At 37.0% G+C, this 22,125-nt stretch overlaps 3 protein-coding genes across 5 annotated transcripts; 2 read left to right on the top strand and 1 right to left on the bottom strand.

Annotated features, from left to right (window-relative positions):
• The first annotated feature begins 368 nt into the window (after positions 1 to 368).
• On the top strand, positions 369 to 3,071 carry LOC306880029 (12-(S)-hydroxy-5,8,10,14-eicosatetraenoic acid receptor-like). Its single transcript, XM_079433297.1, has one exon. The coding sequence runs from the start codon at positions 462 to 464 to the stop codon at positions 1,425 to 1,427; it is 966 nt and encodes a 321-aa protein (XP_079289423.1). The 5' UTR covers positions 369 to 461; the 3' UTR covers positions 1,428 to 3,071.
• A 1,701-nt stretch (positions 3,072 to 4,772) lies between these two features.
• LOC306880657 (plasminogen-like) lies at positions 4,773 to 13,211 on the top strand. Of its 2 annotated transcripts, none has more exons than XM_079434340.1 (20): positions 4,773 to 4,900; positions 5,044 to 5,073; positions 5,327 to 5,453; positions 5,577 to 5,683; positions 6,628 to 6,742; positions 6,850 to 6,989; positions 7,299 to 7,419; positions 7,498 to 7,616; positions 7,689 to 7,851; positions 8,050 to 8,174; positions 8,309 to 8,465; positions 8,562 to 8,737; positions 8,843 to 8,991; positions 9,071 to 9,164; positions 9,309 to 9,423; positions 9,502 to 9,576; positions 9,849 to 9,989; positions 10,203 to 10,309; positions 10,447 to 10,592; positions 12,761 to 13,211. In XM_079434340.1, exons 1-20 carry the CDS (start codon positions 4,852 to 4,854, stop codon positions 12,920 to 12,922), a joined length of 2,418 nt encoding a protein of 805 aa, XP_079290466.1. In that variant the 5' UTR covers positions 4,773 to 4,851; the 3' UTR covers positions 12,923 to 13,211. The 2 variants fall into 2 exon arrangements, with proteins under 2 accessions (XP_079290466.1, XP_079290465.1); XM_079434339.1 differs by having other exon boundaries at positions 8,562 to 8,746.
• Positions 13,212 to 20,545, bottom strand: LOC306880658 (solute carrier family 22 member 2-like). 2 transcript variants are annotated; one of them, XM_079434341.1, is made up of 11 exons: positions 20,051 to 20,545; positions 19,847 to 19,950; positions 19,021 to 19,175; positions 18,707 to 18,875; positions 15,879 to 15,993; positions 15,364 to 15,467; positions 15,073 to 15,287; positions 14,878 to 14,986; positions 14,627 to 14,739; positions 13,906 to 14,005; positions 13,212 to 13,826 (listed from the first exon to the last, which is right to left on the bottom strand). In XM_079434341.1, exons 1-11 carry the CDS (start codon positions 20,465 to 20,467, stop codon positions 13,733 to 13,735), a joined length of 1,695 nt encoding a protein of 564 aa, XP_079290467.1. In that variant the 5' UTR covers positions 20,468 to 20,545; the 3' UTR covers positions 13,212 to 13,732. The 2 variants fall into 2 exon arrangements, with proteins under 2 accessions (XP_079290467.1, XP_079290468.1); XM_079434342.1 differs by having other exon boundaries at positions 13,212 to 13,820.
• Positions 20,546 to 22,125: the final 1,580 nt, after the last annotated feature.

Here is a 22,125-nt window from a genome sequence, read left to right as displayed (position 1 = left end):
TAAGACAGAAGACCAATAACCATCACATTTTTTCGTGTACATTTGTTATAACTTGTAAAGTCAACACGCCCCACTATTGTACTGCCAGAATATGCTCTGCTCTCATGAGATATGATCTTTGCAAATACACATTTCTAAATGTCTTTAGCTGCTTTTTTAAAGTGTGCATTAGCTTTGTCCCTTGTCCATTATCAGTGACGCTCACTGAGTGCTCTATAAAAGATTTTAACATTAGTTGTCTTTGAAGACGCCCTTTTTTGTCTTTTTCACAGCAGTTCGTGACATCAGGCATTTACTGTAACTTCAACAAGTAGAGACTTGAACGTTCTAGCAGAGGAGGTGCTTTGCCTTCAAGTCTGAGCAGCTTTAAAATGCTCTGCTTTGGTAGAACAGAGGCTCACAGTTGTGTCGTCTACTTGCATTAAAAACTGTTTTGGACCCGGAATCAAAATTTGGAGAATATGAACAACTTCACACAGCAAACACCGGACAGCTTCGACACAAACTGTCAGGTGAACGTTGACCAAAACCGAGCACTGTATATTTTCTACTCTTCTGTGGTAGTGCTGGAATTTGTCTTGGGTTTCCTGTTGAACATTACAGTTATCCATCTCTTCATCTTCAAGCTCAAGTTCTGGAAATCTAAGCCCATTGACATTTTTCTATTCAATCTGGTCCTGGCTGACATTTTGTTGCTGATTGGATTACCTGTAAAGGCGTATAACTTTCAGAAATGCAGTGAACAGAAAGTAGTGTGCAAAGTACAGCTCTTTCTGCAGTTTCTCAACCGAGGAGCCAGCATCGCCTTCCTGACGGTCATCTCCATTTATCGATATTTTAGCGTGGTCCATCCAGGGAAGAGGAAAGTTCTGAGGATTTTGAAACAATCGCCTCAGATTTCTGTATTCATCTGGGTGCTGCTGGGAATTTTGACCATTCCGGCCATGTTGCAAAGTTTTATCAGATGCAACAGCAGTGAAAAAGATGAGAAACTCACCTCCATTGTTCTACTGAGGGAAATTGTGTTTTTTACTCAGATTTTCATCCCCTTTTTTGTTCTTGTGTACTGCTCAATACGTATTATCAAAAGACTCAAACAGAAGTCAGTGGGCGACAAGCCTAAACTCTGGAGAGCGATGTTTCTCGTCACTTCAGTGGTTCTCGTCTTTGCTGTCTGCTTCTTGCCATATGCCTTTACAAGAGTGGTGCAACTAAAGATCAGTGGGCTCGTGATGGAAGAGGAAAAAGTTACTGTCGTTAAACTGTATGATGGGCTTCTTTGTCTCTCTTATCTGAACTGTCTGCTGGATCCGATCCTGTACTGCCTGAGCAGCAGTAAATTTAAGAAGCTATATATATCAATGTATCTTCCCTTCCTGCTGGAGAAGGAGCAACCGGAAAGTTCAGAAGATACTGCAGATGACTGAACTGAGTAAAAAAGAAGATTCTTTGAAAAGGATGTTGGGAGAATTTCAGTCAGTTGCTTGCAGTTGCATTTTTCTAATACATTTTGAATAGTAAATGGGTAGAGGACATATCATGTCTAAGATTTATTGATATTCAAAATGTCTGGATTTTAGGTTAAGATTTTTTAGGAATGTGTAAATTGCAGAAATGTATGTTTTAGGCACTGTGACCATTTTAAATCACATTTGTTTTCTGCCTTCTCTAGTTCATTTTAAATGGCCCTGCGGCGTGACAAATGTACAAATAGTATGTAGTCATTATGAATTCAGCACATGACATCATATTATTTAATTATTGAACAATAATGAAAAAAACAATTAGCCACATGCTTTTTAAAATAGTATTAGATGAAGTAGCATGTCACACTGTAGCATGTCAATTCATTTTTATATATTCATCTTTACGTGTCTTACTTATATTGGACTTTCTAAAGTGAGTGATGTAGATTTGTAAATGTGACTCATGATCTGTAGTCTAGAAACTGGAAAGTTTAGATTTAAGAAACTTCTCTGTCTGGCACAGAGGATGAAATGTGCATTTTTTGCATGTATATTTATTTGAGTACTGATTTGTAGAGAACGTGGTATCTCAAATTGAATTTTATTTCCTCACTATTGTAAAAATGCATTTTTCTAAAGAGCATAAAGATAAAGGACTTCTCGATTCCTACCATTGGTGTTATTAGTTGCCAGAGCCTCTGACTCATTCTCAACCGCACCAGAATATGTGGATTTGGTTGAGGTTTCCTTGAAGGCATCTAATTTCCCAGTAGGGTTGAGGGAATCAGTTTCTGAAAAGCTCAGAGGTGTCTGGACTTGCCATTGCGCTAAGAATGTGGGAGATAAAATCTGTCCTGAAAGAGAAAGTCAAGGTCTGCAATGAAGAAGTGGTGGATTTACTAAACTGTATAAAATATAGTGTATTTGTAGTGCTGGTGGGTAAAGCTCAAAAAGAGTAATGCATGTACAACCACAGATCAAAACTATCATTTGCATGTCTTCCTGTAATTATAATTTGAGAACTACAACTTTTCAGAACTGAAAACCTAAAGAATTGTATTTTGTCAATAACCATAACCGTCACAAACAACTTAAATCCATGTTATGTAAGAGTTTCTCCAAACATACCTGGACTGATAAGAGAGAGCAATGTGTTTTGTTCCTGTAAAACCCTCTGCAACTGCTTCACCTGTAGCTGAAGAATAATTTTCTCATTTTGGCCTGGATTCTGTTCGGAAAGAGATATGATCAGATGTAAAAAAAAATTTTTTCTATAGCCTTCAATCTGCATCTATATTGGCTAATAGGTCATTTACAATAAGTGTTGCAACAAAACAATTCCACATTTCTTTAATAAATAGGGATTAAATGTATGTATTTGTACTTTTAGGTTTTATAATTTATACTTATGTAATATAACAAAACGTTTAATGTTAACACATGTCAGAAAACATGGACAATTTAACAATTTACACATGCTTTTTTTTGTCAGTAACATTAAAAAATAATAATTCCTTTGAATTTTTTTGTAAGAAGAGTAATTTGTGTCCATCTAAAATGGTCAAAATGCTTTAAAATGATGAAAATTTTAATAAAAATAAAGACATGTATAAAAGAAGTGTATTAAGGAAATTATTACCAAAAGAAAAACATAGATGTAGTACCAATACCATATTAAAAATTCAAATCTCATTTTAAGACATGAAAATTCAAGACATTTTATATAGATACAATTTGTGTAAAATGACTGTTTTTCAGAGTCAAAGGAGCTTTAAATATCCGAATATCCTTTTTTCCCTGTGCCTGTGATGTCTTAATTACGTAATAATGCCATTATTAAGACAAATGATTTCTGCATAATAGTGGCTTCATCTCACACTCACCTGCAAATTATTTACTGATATGCTAAAGGCTACAATCAGCATTAATCATGCTCACTAACTAATAAACAATAATTGTTAATAAAATGCAAAGTCCTGAGACTAACCTGCTGAGGGGATCTTTGAGACATTATATGTTGAGCTGTTTGGGAGGCAGCTCTGCCCATTTCAGATCTCTGCTGTTCTTCAAGCGTCTCCTGATTCACAGACTGAGATAGGAAACCGGGTTCAGATTCAATCACTGGAGGTAGCTGGCAGCTCGGCTGGTCTTCCTCATGATGCTGGACAACAGAGCAGATAGTTTGAGGGGTCCCCAAATAGTCTGTCTTCGGGCTCAAACTGGTGTCTACCACAATTCGGTTTTGGGGTATTTCTGCAGACATTGCCCTCAAGTTTGACTGTAGAACTTTGGGGGAAGAGGTTTTTGTTTGATTGCTGTTATGGAATCACTATTATTTATAGCAGCAGTTAGGGACAAATAAATCAAAGTGAAATCAATACAGTCCTAACAAATCTTAAGGCATCATGGCCTCGAGCAACCAAATACAACTTCATGTAAAGACTAAACTGAAACAGATAAATTAAAATTAATAATACAACCCAAATGTGCAAATTAAAGTCAACAAAACCACAACTTACCTTGATCAATTCTGATTAAAGTAAGGTACACATGCGTAGACTTGTGAATCAATGCACATCCTACAGCCAACAGCTTCAACTGCAGTAGTTATAGTAACTGTAAACAGTGGACGTTGATACCAGATTGAAACGCCAAACCTTGATTGCTTTCTACTGTTTTGCTGAATGCAGGTAGAGTGGGGAAAACAAGCTTAACTGAGACTGCATGTTTTTTTTTTTCATTGCACTATTGACTTCTTTGGTTGTCATTCCCTCCATAGTCCCTTTAGCTCAAATCTTGATTGCACTAGTTTTTCTCTTGGTTGCTTGGCTCTGTGTTCACAATTGCAAAATTAGGCTGTTCTGTTTGTGTACTGAGTAGGACAGCTCCTGTTTTCTCAGTTGATAATTAACTTGTTGATTTGTGACATTGACGAGACTATATTAGACTTAAATGAGACTTATATGAGACTTAAAAGCAATAATAAGATTATGAAATTAAATAGACTATTGAGTTATCTGGGTCTCAAGAAACAGCAGTTTCTTTAATCAGTTGCTTTATAATTAAAGACAAGACTTTATCTGCCTGTCCTTTTTTCTATACATCTCATTGTTTTTCAATGCAATTTTAGTACCAAACTATCTTACTATGAAGTACAACCAATGATGTTGATCAAATAAAAATGTCAGCTCTGATAAATCATGTGATCAGAAACCTTAATGGTGGGTTCAAACAACACACTGATCGACAAACACATCTTGACCTGGTCCATGTCCTTGTTAGGACAATGATTGACTGATGAGTGACGGCCCTATGATGTTTGTTGTACTGACATACTTTAAAAGATTGAAAACCTCTCAAAGTCCCTGCCTGTCAATTCTCCGACATGGAGGCTCACAAAACAGCTCTTTTAGTTTGTCTCTTCCTTTTTACAGGTAAGCCAACAGATATTCCTTCATAGTGCTTAATTATAAGACTATTTCTTCTATACTACAGATAATAAAATTAACCGACTAAAATCTATAATTAATAGCATTTATTTATCTGTATATGATTGACATGATCATGTTCCCTTCAGATTTTCTCAGGTGCCACAACCAAAGCACGGGTAAGAAGATTTGCTCATCTGCAAATGTGTTCAGTTTATGCTTTCCTACAAAGAGTTCTGTTGATCAAGTTTGAAATATTTGAGAAATATTCTGTAATACAGTTTGGTAGGGGCTCACATGGGCTCTAGTTTAAGATGTTTTGGCCTTGTCGGTTTAGGCAGAACCTGAGTCTTACTTCAACAACACTATAAATCACGTGTTTGTGACTTGAAACTCAGTTTATCCTTTTGCCCACGTTTTCTCATTCTGCAGATGTTTTGGAAGCATATATAAAAACAGATGGGGCCTGGATAGTGAAATTGCCCAAAAGTCAATACACTGTAAAAACAGTGGAAGATTGCGCCGTCAAGTGTAACGGAGAGACTTCTTTTACATGCAGGTGCAAGTCAGACCATAACAAAACACTCAAAATATATTCTGTGGTACTAGACTGATCTGATTTTAACAAGTGATGCTTTATTCCAAATATATGTGTATGCATTTGTATAAATGTGCTTTGCAGGTCCTTTTTATACATCGAAAAAGATCAGGATTGTGTAACATTACCTGCCAACTCGAAAACTGATCAAATACTGCGAAGAATGAGTGCTGCCCTCTATGAGAAAAAGGGTAAGATTGTATAGCCCATTTTTACAGATTTGAAAGTTTAATAACAGATGATGTTATGAAGGACCCCCTAAAATCATTTTAGCATACATTACTACCATTTAAATCAGCTTTAAGCACATTACAAATTTTAAGAAACTGCTATGCTTTTTCAAAAGTCTACCTGAGTTAATATGTAATCCAGATTTATCAAAGTGTAGTTTGGTCCATGTAAGTAAACAAAGTAAAGAGGATTATCTAAAAATCTATCATCCAGTGAGTGGTTGCTTTTTTTAAGTGCAAATGAATCAAGTACTGTCTAGGTTAAACAATGAAATGTTTCAATTTTGAGCGGCTTGAAATATGCCTGATGGATGTTGTCTTAAGCATTCTGTAGATCAGTGGTTTTCAGCTGGTGCTTCAGGACCCAGATTTTACATTTAAAATCCTGCAGTGATCCAACACACTACCAAAATGATTTATTGATACTGTCAAACTGCATAAGACCATCCAACTATTAACACAACAAAAATAGGTTCATAAACAGCAGAAGTGTGATTAACGCTAGGCTATCATACGGAAGATGAAACATTGGGCCAAAATACTGAGTGCGTTTCCCTTTTTTTCACTCTGATGTTTACATCAATAGATACAGGAAGCATTTTTGCCCTCTTTTGCCATATTTATGTACGCTTCTTTGGGCACATTTCAGTATTAGCAATTAGCATCTTTTCTTGCTGTCAGAAAAGACGAGATCTGTTTTTGTGTCACAGACAACAAACCTTTTAAGAACCACTGCCCTAGCGAGCCATAAGAATGTACAGTAACTACCAATAAGAGAACTGCTACATTATCATACGCACATCATATGTCAATGTCATTAATAAATTAAATTAGCATACTAGCTTAAAACACAATGAATGTGTTTTTAATAAGTTGTAATGAATGCACGGAATTCCTTCTTACAGAGTATTTACTGGAATGCGTGCATGGCACTGGCATGGACTACAGAGGGACAAAAACCAAGACAAAATCAGGAAAAACATGTCAGCGATGGGAGGGAACTTTCCCCCATTTGCCAAAGTATATCTCTTAATTTGACTTTTTCATTCATGATGCAATAAAAGAGAAAACAGCTATAGGAAATACAAAAACTACAGTGGTGAGCTAATTAATGTAACTTTCCACAGCATAACGCCAAAGACGCATCCAAAAGCTGACTTGGAGTCAAACTTTTGCCGAAACCCGGATGGAGATCAAGGGGGTCCCTGGTGCTATACCACAGATCCAGGGAAACGATGGGAGAACTGTGATATCCAAGATTGCACCGGTAAATTTAGTGAACTGGTATCTGGTATACACTTTGTGCAGTGCTTCGTAAAAAAAAAAACCTGAATCACAACAATAATCATCTCAGCTATTAAAATGAATCGTGAAGATGTGCTACCCAGAATCATGTGATCATAAACAAGAAAATAATCTGTTTGAAATGTCCTTTCACTGATGACTTGGTGGATAAGACTTTCATGAAGGGATTTAGCTGCTCACTTTCATTCAGGGCAACACTTTTAAGGGAAGTACAAAGGTGCAAAAGCACAATTTGGGATTGACCCTTGAATCTGCTCTTAAATATTTGCAGAGGAATGTATGCAGTGCAGTGGAGAAAACTACAGAGGCAAGATCTCCACCACTACTAGTGGATTTACCTGCCAGCGCTGGGATTCTCAAAAACCCCACAACCATGGTTACATCCCTTCAGCGTGAGACATTGTCCTTTATAGCGCATATGGGATGTAGTCTGCTTTGTACACACTTTGACTGTGGTCTGTCTTTTGAAGCCTTCCTGATAAGTACTTGGAAGAGAACTATTGCAGAAACCCCGATGGAGAGCCCAAGCCCTGGTGTTTTACCACTAGTCCGTCTAAACGCTGGGAATCTTGCAACATTCCTCGATGCAGTAAGCAGTGTTCTTGTCAATCTGAAACACAGGTAATTAGTTCATCATTAACTGGTCATTGTTTTCTTGTAGCAACTGAACCACCCACAATTGTACCGGAGCTTACCTGTGCAAGTGGAGAAGGTAGTTCCTACAGGGGCACCATTGCGGTGACAGTCTCAGGAAAAACTTGCCAGGAATGGTCATCCCAAAGTCCCCACAAACATTCTAGAACTTCAGAGAACTATCCATGCAAGTAAGCATCAACATGATGGCCTTGAGGTTTTGTTTGAGGTTTCAAACCCTACACGTGGAGGAACTAATCAAGGTGCTACGAATTACTTGAAGAAGAGCCAAAGAGACAAACGCATCAAAAAGTCTGAATTATCCAACAGGGTAAAAGGATGAAATTTGTCTTATCCCTGAATACAACTAAATTGTTTTTCCATCCTAGAGGCCTTGATAAGAACTACTGCAGAAACCCCGATAATGAAAGAAGTCCATGGTGTTACACCACAGATCCAGAGACCCGCTGGGAGTACTGCAGTGTACCTAGTTGTGGAGATGAGCCTAGACCTGGTTGGTGTTGAAGGAGCCGTTACAAATCCATTTCTCATTAAATGTAGCTTTTGGTGTCCTTTCTTTGTTGCTTACTTCATAAGCTCCTATAACAGGTAAAAGAGCCATGCATAACATAAATATGTAATTTGAAGGGGAGCCGGTAATCCCTGTTGGTGAGGAATGTTATGAAGGTGATGGAAGCTCCTACCGTGGTGCCATGTCAGAGACTGTCAGTGGAAAGAAATGCCAGTTCTGGACATCCATGGAACCTCATCGACATTCCAAAACACCTCAGCATTTCCCCAAAGCGTAAGACACTATACAAAATTCCATCATCTTGAACTGTTGCAAACTTTAGCTTCACTCATTTCTCTGGGTGCTGTCATGTTTTTGCACATTATACAGAGATCTGAGGAGGAACCTGTGCAGAAACCCAGATGGTGATCGAGCCCCTTGGTGTTACACCACAGATCCCTCAGTTCGGTGGGAGTACTGCAACATTGATCGGTGTGACAACAAGCCTAGCACACAGGAACCCCCTATCGATCCAACAAAACTAGACGAAGCTACTCAGCAACCAGGTTTACCAGGTCTACAAGCTAACAGATTATATCAAAGGTCAAGTGTGCCATAGTACTGTCAAAGGGAGGGTGTGACTTAGAATGTGCTTTAATTCTTTTTGCAAGATTGTAAGGTTGGAAGTGGAGCAAGTTACCGAGGTCCCACATCCACTACTATAACGGGAGTGACCTGCCAAGCATGGAGTTCTATGACCCCCCATCAGCATGCCAGTTTTACCCCTGAATCCCATCCAGACAAGGGTCTAGAGTCTAATGTAAGTCTATGCAGAATTTGAGACATTTTTGAGGGCAGTGACTAAAATTAACACAGTTTTTACTTGGTTACGCTGTTAGCAATGCAGAAACCCAGACAGTGATGTGAATGGACCTTGGTGCTATACAACAGATCGAAATAAGAAGTGGGATTACTGTCAGATCCCAGACTGTGGTAACAATTCTTAATATTCCTTTTGGAAATGTTTGACTCCAAAGGCAAATAAATTCCTGGACACTAATTGCTGATACTGGGGCTTAAATACAAAAATCCTTGCTATATAAAAGATACATGACATGGATATTACTTTCTAAACAGATGGCCTCAAATGCGGACAACCAGCAGTAAAACCCAAGCGGTGCTTTGGGAGGATTGTTGGGGGATGTATTTCCAAAGCACACTCGTGGCCTTGGCAGATCAGTCTTAGGACCAGGTACACAGGTTACCTTTCTCTACCCCTGTACTAGGCAGAAATTATATAGTAGTTATTAACAATAATTTTCTGTTATAGAAGCAAAATTCATTTCTGTGGTGGAACGCTAATTGATGCCCAGTGGGTCCTAACTGCAGCTCACTGCCTAGAGAGGTAAATAACTTTTTTTTGAAGGCACAAAATGGCAAATAAAGTGTTAATATCACGCAAAAGAAAAAAAAAAAAAAGAAAAAAAAAATCAATATTTAGGAGTACAAAAGTGCAGTGGTTCTCACTCTGCTTCTGGGAATTGGATTTCTAAACTGGAGTTGACAACCATGCACTGCACTAGCATATGTGACCTTAAAGCGCCAAACAGACATGGAATAAAAACCAATTCTTAATGGGTTCTTCATACAGTTAAATGTGATCGTATGATTATTCAGGTCTGAGAGTCCATCTGCCTACAAGATTGTGCTTGGAGTCCACACAGAGCGTGCAATTGAAGCATCCAAACAGGAGCGTGACGTTTCTAAGATTATTAAGGGACCAGCTGGAACTGATATTGCTCTTCTCAAGTTGGACAGGTTAGTCTCCTGTTGCATTGCCATTGCAAATCAAATAACACACTGTGAATCTGGTGAAGTCTGTAATATTTTAGAAGTTTAAACACTAAAAGATTCCCCAGCACTGACTCACCTAGCACTGACTTTTAAAACTGCAGTCTAGTCTAATATAGCAACCTAATTTTACTTATAATGACATTAAGACAACAAACTCATGACTGTATCTGATTTTAGGCCTGCATTATTAAACGATAAGGTGTTGCCTGCTTGCCTACCAGAAAAAGACTACATTGTACCAAGCAATACTGAATGTTATGTAACAGGTTGGGGTGAGACACAAGGTAGGTTACTTTAATAAGTACATACAGCTAAATGGATTTTTTATCTTTACGGTTTAAATACATTTTAACATAAAATATTTTTATTATCATTTATTATAATAAAAGATTTCATTGCTTCAAGCCTTTCTATTTCCTAGGAACTGGTGGAGAAGGTTTCCTGAAAGAAACCGGCTTCCCTGTAATTGAGAACAAAATCTGCAACCGTCCATCATTTTTGAACGGTCGTGTGAAGGAGCATGAGATGTGTGCAGGAAACATAGAAGGTGGAACGGACAGTTGTCAGGTAAGGGACCTATATAGGTTCTTCTAGATTCAGTGACTTAACTTGCTCAATTCCAAATCCTAGTGAGCTGCCTAGACAGCATTTTTAGGCATAATCATGAATACATAAGTAGCCTTATAAAGTGCCTCACTTGGCCAAATTACAAGGAGGAATTGCATAAATTTGTCACTGATAAAGCAATCTCAGAATGTATTTCAACAAACTATGTTTCATTCGGTACTAGTCAATAGTTCCATAAGATACACAATATAACCAAATGTTTGCATATGCTATGAATTTTGTGCACTTGTTAGTGTAGAATCATTAGCGTAGCAACATACTAATATCCAGTGTTGGGGAAATAACGTGAATTACGTATTATCAGATTACATTTTTTAAATAATAAAGTAACAGATTACTTTTTAATTAACAAGAACATATCCGAGTGACTTCTTCAAATAAGTAATGCCAGTTTTCCTATGTATTGACTGACAGCTCTCCTGTCCCTTGTTGAGAGAAATCAGGAGTAAGTGCAGAGCTGTTGTGTGCGCTGTGTGAACATAACACTTACTGTAGTTCTAGACTAAATGTCAACATGCATTTACTCATCTCACTTGCACAAAAACAAATTCAGTATTCCTCAAAAACGAATAAAAACAGTGAAATGCAAACTCAGAATATGACACAAACCTGCAATAATTAAATGTTAAATAACACATATCCTTTATGTATTTAATATATTTTTTAAAACTAATGTTTTTCCTGCTGACCTTCAATGATCAGCAAAAATGACTTTAGATAAACATACGAGTTAAATTTGTTTTCTTCATGCCTCTGAAAAGAGAAAAATGAGGCCAAGCCAGATTTCGAAAAAGTAATGCAAAAGTACCGTAACACATTATTTTACATAAAAAGTAAGTAAGTAATACAACACAATACTGTAATGCAGTGGTTCCCAACCCTGGTCCTTGAGGCACCCCAACACTGGACGTTTTGCATGTCTCCTTGATCAAACACACCTGATTCAGGTCACCAGCTCATTATTAGTAGACACTCTAAGACCTGAAATTGGTGTGTCAGAGAAAGGTGTAGTAAGGTGACCTTGAGTGTCATGTAAGGCACCAATAAATAAAATGTATTATTATTATTATTAAAATGTGCAGTCTCAGGGTGCCTACTGGACCAGGGTTGGGAACCACTGCTGTAATGCATTACTTTCCCCAACACTGCTAATATCTGACTATTGCAATATAATATTATATATTATATAACATTATACTATTGTATACTGTTCAGCTCCCTCTAAGCAACAATCAGTGACTGCATTACAGTCTGTTTTTGATATTATCCAAAACAGGTTTTGTGATTTGAAGTTGGTTTTAAATGTTGAAAAAACGAAATGCATGCTATTTTCAAATTCTAGAACTTCTTTAGAGAATTATATTGTCCTTCAGACTTCTCAGGGGAGCCAAGTTACCCCAGTGTCAGAGTACAAATATCTGGGTATTATCATTGATAACATATTACGTTTTGGTTCACATATTAAGTATCTGAGTAAAAAATTAAAGAAGTTAGGGTTTTACTTCAGAAATAAGTCATGTTTCCCATTTAAGGTGAGGAAAAAATGAGTGTCTGCTACATTTCTACCGATTCTCGATTATGGGGATGTGGTTTACCAGCATTCCCCCTCTTATCTTCTTTCTGAGGTGCTCTGAGATTTATAACTGATTGCAAATTTTTAACCCATCACTGTGAATTATATGAAAGAGTTGCATGGCCTTCTTTGAGAATTCGGAGAAAAATGCATTGGCACTTGTTGATATACAAGGCAATTTTGGATCATTTGCCAAATAATCTCTGTTGTTTTATACAAGGGACTTTGTTTGGAAATCATTCATTACATTCTCAATCAAATTATAATCTCTGTGTGCCCTTTGTCAGATTTTAATCTCAGTGAGTTTTTTCCTGGTTAAATAAAGGTGTATATATATATATATATATATATATATATATGAGGAGTGCTATTTGTGTGGGATGCTTGAGGTTTGAAAAAAAAAAAGAATATTAAGATACAATCATTTACCCAACCTGTAGAATTTTTCACAAATAAGATTTAAGATCTACAGCAAAGTGTCAGATTTTAAGTGACTAACAACCTAAATTGTGACCTGTTCCTCACTCTCATTTAGGGTGACAGTGGTGGGCCTCTCGTCTGCTACTCACAGAACACCTTCATCCTTCAGGGAGTGACGTCATGGGGTCTCGGCTGTGCTAATGCCATGAAACCTGGAGTGTACACCCGCGTCTCCAAGTTTGTCAACTGGATAGAACGCGGCATGAAAGAAAACTGAGAATGGACGAGTCGAAACATAAGCAAATGATGTGTGGAATTTAAGTGTATAACTAAGAATGTAATAATGAATATGTTATTGATTCATAAGCTGTTTTGAGGTTAAGTAACACACCCTGTTCAGAAGTTCAGCCCACTGTTAGTCTGTACAGTTATATGCACAATCCAAATGTGTTCCGATTTGAGCCAATTCCAAGTGATCATGTTTTATTACAGAACTCTTCAAAGAGCTTAATGTAATCAGATCTAATATAAAAATATTTTCCTACATTAAAGGGCCAGTAAACATCTTTAGAGAAAGTCTCTTTATTTGTGCTCCAGTTTAGCTGTTACAGTGACAATGCAATGTTCAAACCCTAATAAGTGACGGAACAAATAAGTACAATAACTTTTACTATTAGCATGAATAATTTAAGACAACATTTTAAAACATACATACTGTAGATATTTTATTATTTTACATTTTTTAAAAATAAACATTTTGGTCAAAAAAATGTATTTTGAAAATGTAAAATTAAAACAATAACTAACTAAGAGAGAGAGAGAAAAAGACAGTAACTACCGTACAGTCAATGACAACACAGTCGGAGAACAATAATTACAGCTCGGAACAATTCATGGTCCTTTTAAAAAAATTAAAACAAATTCATATTTTTATGGCTGAAAAGATCTAAATTGTTCATGAACTTTTATTGCAATGAAAAAACTGACTTCAGTCTGTATATGTTGATTAAATCCTCAAAAGAGAAGGGATAAGTAGCATCACGTAATAATAAAGTTAAGGAGGTTGAGGTTTTTTGTCTCAGCTCAATCAGACGGCTGTAACTTCTTTGTTCGATGTCACATCAGAGGGCAGCAAATTCTCTAGCTGTTGACTCTTCAGCTGGTTTTCTTTGTTTCTGCATGTACAGTTCACATTTGTGAAGAAAGGTTTAAGGTGACAAAGGTTACCATGGCGTACATGTGCAGGGAGTTAAACCTCACCTGTTTGGACATTCGATGTCATCAATGGTTTCTGGAAGAGGCACACCTTTGGTTTCAGGTAACAGCAGAACCAGTCCACCGGCCACAAACGCAAGAGCACCTGTGAGAGACAACGTTCACTTCAACAGCTTCACACTGCAACTAGAACACACTCAACAACGTCACTATATCACGGCCAAGGGTGACATGTGTTTGTTTATTTTTGAGGGGCACCGGTGGAAGTCAAGCTAGGACATGACCAAAGGAAAAACATTTAAAACGTTTCTGTGTAGCGTGCAGAGGGGAGCAGGGTTTCAATTCTGCAATATGATATACTTTGACTGGTATCAATGTAGAAATGTCGATCCAATGGGTTAAGGTTTGTCTGGATAGCATTACCATGCTAGCCCCTGGTGGTAGATGCTATAACTACAGCATTTAGGAAGCAAAAACATATTTAAATAACAAAATGTGTAGATTTATATATTAAATATACACTATTAATACATTTCACTTTGCTAGTGGCCAAATCACAGATTTAATAATATATCTAATAAGTTATATATACATTTAATAATATAATTTTGTAATAATAGCCTTATTATTATTTTATAATAGCCAATAATTTTGTAATAATACCATAGGTTATAAATAATTTGTTATAAATAATGTTTGTTGGTCTACCTAACAACACAAAAAAACTCAGTTTAACTGCATGCAAAATAAAGATCTGTTTTTATACCGAAAATAATGAGAGGTAGTTCTAGCCAGATGACAGCAAGCCTGTAGAGCAGGAACGGTGCTACAATCCCACCAATGTCACACAGCGTGGAACAGACTGAAACACCCAGATTTCTGAGCCAAACAACATCAGATACATAACCAAAAACATTCATTTACATAAAATACGAAAGTCTACAATTATCTGTTTAGTCTAGAAGTCCCGTGATGAATAATGAAAAAAAAACATGGTCACGTTGCATTATATATTACCTGATAACGGTGGGATATAGTTCAGTATTCACAAACACTACCATTTCAAAAGCCATAGTGATGCCCAGTCGTCCAACACAAGCAACAGCACTTTTTAACCAGAAGAAATCTATGGAAGATACAAAATTTAAAGTAAATATATATACATATAATCACCTGTTTTCAGTCAAATTATATCTCCAAATAATAACCCACTGTCGGGGATGAACGCTGTGATTAAACAGGCCGCTCCTGCCACGATATTCGCAGTTGCAAAAGGAAGCCTTCGGCCGATGCGCTCAATAGTGAGGAGGATGAGGAAAGCTGCTGGCAATTCCACGATTCCAGATATAAGGAAGTCCACATACACGTTTCCTCCGAGGATTCCCAGCCTCATAATGAGACCCTGGTAAACCACAGCACTGGTGAACCTGGCGACACAATGGACAGATTACAGATGGATGTTCGCCCCACTGCACTTAACATGGCGCTTTGGCTCTGACATACCAGTTGAAGCTCAGGATGAATGTGAATTTTCTCAGTTTGGAAGTCTTGAACAGGTCCATGAAAGATGCAGTCGAGATGGAGTCTGTGTTTTCATCTGTCACTGTCTGATGGATGAAACTGGACGTTTAAGAGACATTTGGGCATTGTTGTTTATGCTCATCATCATTGGGGAAATTGTGGCCTAATGGTTAGAGAGTCGACTCATAACCCAAAGGTTGCAATTTCGAGTCTCAAGTCCGGCAGGAATTGTAGGTGGGGGAGTGAATGTCCATCGCTCTCTCCACCTTCAATACCACGGCTGAGGTGCCCTTGAGCAAGGCACTGAACCCCCAACTGCTCCCCGGGCGCTGCAGCATAAATGGCTGCCCACTGCTCCGGGTGTGTGTTCACGGTGTGTGTGTGTTCACTGCTGTGTGTGTGCACTTAGGATGGGTTAAATGCAGAGCACAAATTCCGAGTATGGGTAACCATACTTGGCCACATGTAACGTCACTTTCATTGTGTAAGCGCTGTACCTCAATAATCTTGGACAGTGTCTTTTTGTTCTCTTTTGCCATTGCTTTTGTGATCTCCAGTGCTTCTTTTCTCTTGTTTTGACTGAGGAGCCATCTTGGTGATTCAGGGATAAACCTGAAATTCAGAAAGTATTTAATAATGCAAGAAGGCTACATTTATCCAACATAGCTTAACACAAAAGTTTACAAATCTGTTTAATAAATCTGTTCAATAAATAGAAGTTTAGCTCATCTGTTTTATAATGCAGCATCTGGAAAAATGCATTGGAATTACATGAACGAATGGACTAAAAATTATTGGTTTGAGTAAAAATACACATATCAAAAATATATTTTAACTACAATTAAAAATGTTTTTTTCTATTATTTAATTATTATATAATATTTATATATTAATATATATTTTTAATTATATTTAAAAAAAATAAATAAATTGTGTTAAGCTAAAAGGTAAAGCTAAAATCATTCTGATATGCTGATTTGGTCATCAAGAAAGCTTTCTTATTATGATTGTTGTTGAAAACATTGCTTATTAGGCAAGGCAAGGCAAGTTTATTTATATAGCACATTTCATACACAGTGGTAATTCAAAGTGCTTTACATAAAAGAAAGTGAAATAGTCATTAAAAATAGTCACAGCAATAAAAGGGAATTAAAAAAATTATAATAAAAACAAGTAATTATAAAATGATATAGAAATTTATTTAAAATTAATTTAAAACAGTTAAGAATAGAAAATGATTACATAAAATACAGTGCAGTTAGTTTGGACGTAGCACAGTGCTCATTCAACAAATGCACAGCTAAACAGATGAGTTTTGAGTCTGGATTTAAACGTGGCTAATGTTTTAGCACATCTGATCTCTACTGGAAGCTGGTTCCAACTGTGGGCAGCATAATAGCTAAAAGCGGACTCCCCTTGTTTTGAATACCCTTGGTATTTCTAACTGACTCGATCCTAATGATCTGAGTGGTCTGTTAGGTTTATATTCAGTGAGCATATCTGCAATGTATTTAGGTCCTAGGCCATTGAGTGACTTATAAACAAGTAAAAGTACTTTAAAATCAATCCTAAATGTAACTGGAGGCCAGTGTAAGGACCTGAGGACTGGTGTGATATGCTCAGATTTTCTGGTTCTATAGTCAGAATCCTGGCAGCAGCATTCTGGATGAGCTGCAGTTGTCTAATGGTCTTCTTGGGAAGGCCGGTGAGGAGACCATTACAGTAATCCACCCTGCTGGTGATAAAGGCATGAACAAGTTTCTCCAAGTCTTGACTGGAAACAAAACATCTAATTCTTGCAATGTTTTTGAGATGATAGTATGCTGATTTAGTTACTGCTTTGACATGACTATTAAAACTAAGGTCTGTCTGTAAATCTGGGTATCATCAGCATAGCTGTGATAGGTCATTTGGTTCTTCCTCATTATCTGACTTAGTGGGAACATATACAGGCTAAACAAGAGCGGTGCAAGAATTGAGACTCTTGTGGGAGTCTGTCAGGGTTCTGTCACTTCGGTCTAGTTTATTCATGGTTTTGTGACGGAGCCCTGACACTCCCTTCTTGTCTTGTTTTCTGGTGAGCGCGTGGCTTCGAGTGTGCTCGAAGCGCTCACTGCGCGCTCTCTTGTCTGCGTGCTCGGTTTCATGTTGGGGCGTGGTGTTCGGATCCCGGCACCCCTGTCTTGTTCAGGCTCGGTTCTGGTTTTGAACACTCACGTTCCAGGTTTGTTCTCGCTGTGGGAGCGTGCGATTTCGAGTTCGCTCTGGCCGTGCTCTCCTCTGTCCTCTGTGTGTGTGTTTTGTCGGTACGCGGTTCGGTTTCGGTCGCATGCTTTTTTCTCTTGTTTTGTTTTGTTCTGTGTGGCACGCAGCTTGTGTTTTTTCACTGGATGCGTGCCTTCATGCTTGTCATGTTTTGTCTCCTCAGCTGCGTGTTCGTGTTCTGTTTTGCACATGGCTAGGGATTTTTGTTTTGCTGGCCATGTGCTTGTGTTTTTGTTTTGTCTGAGCACATGGCTTGTCTTGTTTGGTTCTATGTGCCATGTGCTCTCATGTCAATTGTCTTGACCCCACCCACCTTGTTTCCTGATTATTGGTTAATTTGCCCCACCTGTGTTTACTCGTTACCCTCCTCATTTGCTCCCTTTACAATCTCCTTGTGTTTGCAGTCCTGTGCCGGTTCATCGTCGATGTTACCCTGTGTGAAGTCCTGTCCTGCCTTGCCTTGTCCAACCTTGCCAGTCTGTTTTCCCCTACAGGGTAGTTTTTGTTTGTTGATTTAATTTTTATTATTAATAAAGCCCTTATTTCCTCCTGCATTTGAGTCCTCGCTCTATCCCTTCACCCACACCTGACAGCCGTCCACTTAGACTTATGCTCTCCTATACTCACATAATTGAGTATTCTCTCCTGAAGTATGACCGGAACCAATTATGTTATATTATGTGGAAATACATCTATAATAATATTTTGTGGAAACCCTACTAGATTTTTTCAGGATTCATAGATAAATTGAATTTTTTTAAAGCAGCATTAATTTGAAATGGATATATTTTGTAACATTATAAATGTCTTTACTGTCAGTTTAATGCATCCACAATGAATAAAAGCATTAATTTCTTTAAAAAATGTATACTAATTTATATTTAATATGGAATATTCATTTAAAGTTTATAAGAAATGGATAGTTTTATTAAGGTGGGTTGGTGGGGATCATAAAAGGACACACTGTTCCAATACAAATTTGCACACAAACATGCAAATAACTCTGGAAAACAATTTTTTTATTCATATTGCACATCATGCGCCATATACAGGCTCTTACCAATAGTATGTCAGGAAGCAGATGTAAGGAATGGTGAAGACCACCTGTAGCCAGCGCCAGTTGGGTATGAAGTAAGCTAAGAGAGGAAGAATGAGAATGCCCAAGCTGAAGAACATCTGATAGGCCACCCCCACCATTCTCCTGTATTCCACTCCAACCAGCTCTGTGACTGCAGCCAGAAAACAAGACATAATGGAAACATGAGGATCTGAAATACCAAGGATCCTAGTAAACGTTTAATGCATCCACCAATGCATCTGAACTGAATATACTTACACTTAAGTATAATTAAAGAATTTGAAATTGTTTTGTACCCAGCACGTATCCAACCATCCAGCCGCCCTTCACTCCAAAGCCAAAGAGAACTCTGAACACCATCAGGGCGATGTAATTGGGCGACGTGGCCACCAGAATCCCTGTTACTCCAATGACGAAGTTTGTCATTAGGAAACTCTTCATTCTGCCGTATCTGAAAGAAAAAATAAGAACAAATGTGAATCAGTTAGATCGCTACTGAAACATTCCTTTTGTGCATGCCTATAAAAACCATTACTTGGCTTTCATTTTGTAGGCTGACTGACAGAATGTACACAACTGTTCAAAAGTTTAATGTCGGAAAGATTTCTCAATGTTTTTGAAAGAAGTCTCTTCTGCTCACCAAGGTGGCATTTAATTAATCAAAAATACAGAAAAAATGTAATATTGTGGAATGTTATTACAATTTATAACAACTTTTCTATTTGAAAATATTTTAAAATGCAATTTACTCTTGTGATGCAAAGCTTAATTTTCAGCATCATGTATTAATCTTGATTGCATTGAATAAAAAAAATTAAGTTTAATATGCCTAGTAATGAAGATTCACGAAAAAAGTTATTTTCCTGTAAAAATACTACAAATCCCTGAAACAAGACATATTTTCTTGAGGAGCAACTCTGCACTTGAAGACTTGTTTTCAGAGAATATGAGGGTATTTTGTCTTATTTTTAATAAACAAGCTAAAAACAGCTGTTGCTTATCAATCTCGTAAGGATACTTTTCAAAAGTAAATTAGAAATTCAAAATGAATCCATGTAACTTTGAAAAATTATTTTGAAGAAAAGGAGGATTGGGAAACCCCGTAGTAAGTGTCAGTCATACTTGTCTGCCAGGTATCCAATTGCAATGCTGCCCACTAAGAAACCAACACTGAGCGTGGCCTGGAACATGTCAACATACCAGGCGTCTGCGCAGACTAGATCAAACTGCAACACACAGGTCTCACGTCAGACATTTCGTTCTCTCATTGCACTTCACACAATTATTACCAAAAGAAAGAGCTTGTTTTGTTATCCCACCACTCACCTCAGTGACAAATGACTGCCTCCCTTCATAGTCGTACTCCCAGCCGTCTTTACAGCCCATCATCGGTAGAGTAGAAAGCTGGGCCTGGGTGAGCTCACTTTCTGGATTGTCGCAGGTTAGACCGGTGGCGTTCCAGTCCACGTCCAGTTTCTGACACTGACTATACGTCACCCCTGTGGAGCTGTTCATCAAGGGTACAGTCGCCCTGCGTACATCTTGAAGACTCCAGCCACATCTTTCCCGGATCTCACTGACGCCTGGGTCACGGCACCAATGTTTGGGGGTGAAGCCCTGGAATACAATCCCCACGTATACAAAAGAAAACGGTATAGAGACCAAGCAGAATATGGAAACAATTCGCATCTGGCACCGACCGAACTTGCCAGCCTCCTCTAAGATATCTTCAAATGTGGCCATGGTCACTTTAAGGTTGGCGGTGGAGGACCTGAAGACATCCGCAGCTGTAAAAAGAGGTCTGTTAAGTTGAGGCACAGTATTTACCCACAGCTGGCTGAGCAAAAGTCCAGAGGAGGTTGAAATCTGATATATTCGTGCTGCGATTGACCAATTACATGCTGGGATGGGACACAGGGACAAAAAGTTACATTTTAACCCGTGACATCTGAAGCCTGTTACGTAATTTGTCCCTGTATAATTTTTGTTCATCAAGTGTTGTATGAAAATGGTTCAGTAAGTGGTTTTGTAGGGAGACTACAGACTAATCCATGATTTTCTTAAATAAACCCTGAAACTCTCTGGGTAGACTTGTTCTGATTAGACTTTAATGACAAAAGCAGATAACAACATAAAAAAATAAAGTGAAAACTGAAAATAAAAATCATTTAAATAAAGCAGAAATAAAATATGAATATTTGATTACAAAAAACAAAAAAACTTGTGAATATTAAAAATTTTGCCTTGACAAGTAACTGAAATAATTTGAAGCTCTAAAATTACTAATTGGAAAAATAAAAACTATAATTATGGCAAAAAACACATACAAAATTGCTTAATATTATACAAATTGTTAAAGAAAATACAAAATAATAATTTAAATAAAACATGAAATATAGCTATTCAACTAATATTAATACAATATTAAATAAATTGAAGCACTAAAATGACTGGAAATAAATAAAAATAAAAACTGGAAATAAAAAACAAAATTATAACTAGAACTAAAACTAAGGCTGAAAGAAAAATAAACAAAAAACCTATTAAACATGGCATAAACTAAATTACTAGAACTTAAATAAAAAATGACTGAAAACTGAAAATATAAAGTAAAAAATAAATATTATATGAAAAATAAACATATTTCAGATGCCAAGGCAATGATTGTTAAAATGTCAAGAATCTTAAAATTACCATATATAAAAATTACCATCTATATATATATATATATATATATATATATATATATATATATATATATATATATATATATATATATATATATATATATATATATAGATGGTAATTTTTATATATGGTAATTTTATATATATATATATATAAAAATCTATATATAAAAAATACTAGATGAAAAGAAACTTATTTTAGTTAGATTTCAAGGCAACATTTCTAATGTTCATTTAGTTTCAAACTGGAAATAAATTACAACTACAACTAAACTAAAGCTAAAACTGAAATAAAAATAAATTAAATGTAAATAGTAACAAACTAATAAAAATACCAAAACCACATAGGAATTTTAAATAATAAATTAATAAATAATCAATCATACAAATATATTCATAAAAACTAAAACTGGTTTGATTCAATTGTTGAGTCTAAGTCTGAGAAGAGCTAAAGCCTCTATCAGGAGAAAAAAAAAAAAAAAAAAAGTATTCAGAGATTTGTACCGTACAACATCCCATACAGCAGGCGCAGACATGTTTTTGTAAGGAAAGGGGAGCACATGAGGACCAACAGCTACTGAGTGCACCGTCCACCTTCTGCCCAAAGGGACAGGAAAAAGAAAACTCTCCACCAAAGCGCAAAGTACTAAAAGAGATACCCAGGCATGCTTTAATGCATCTTGAAGTACCGGTTCAGGAGCAGTGAGTTATGAC

The sequence above is a fragment of the Barbus barbus genome (assembly GCF_936440315.1).
Source record: "Barbus barbus genome assembly, chromosome: 14".
In the NCBI taxonomy this organism is placed as follows: domain Eukaryota; kingdom Metazoa; phylum Chordata; class Actinopteri; order Cypriniformes; family Cyprinidae; genus Barbus; species Barbus barbus.
This window is presented reverse-complemented; position numbering and strand designations above follow the sequence as displayed.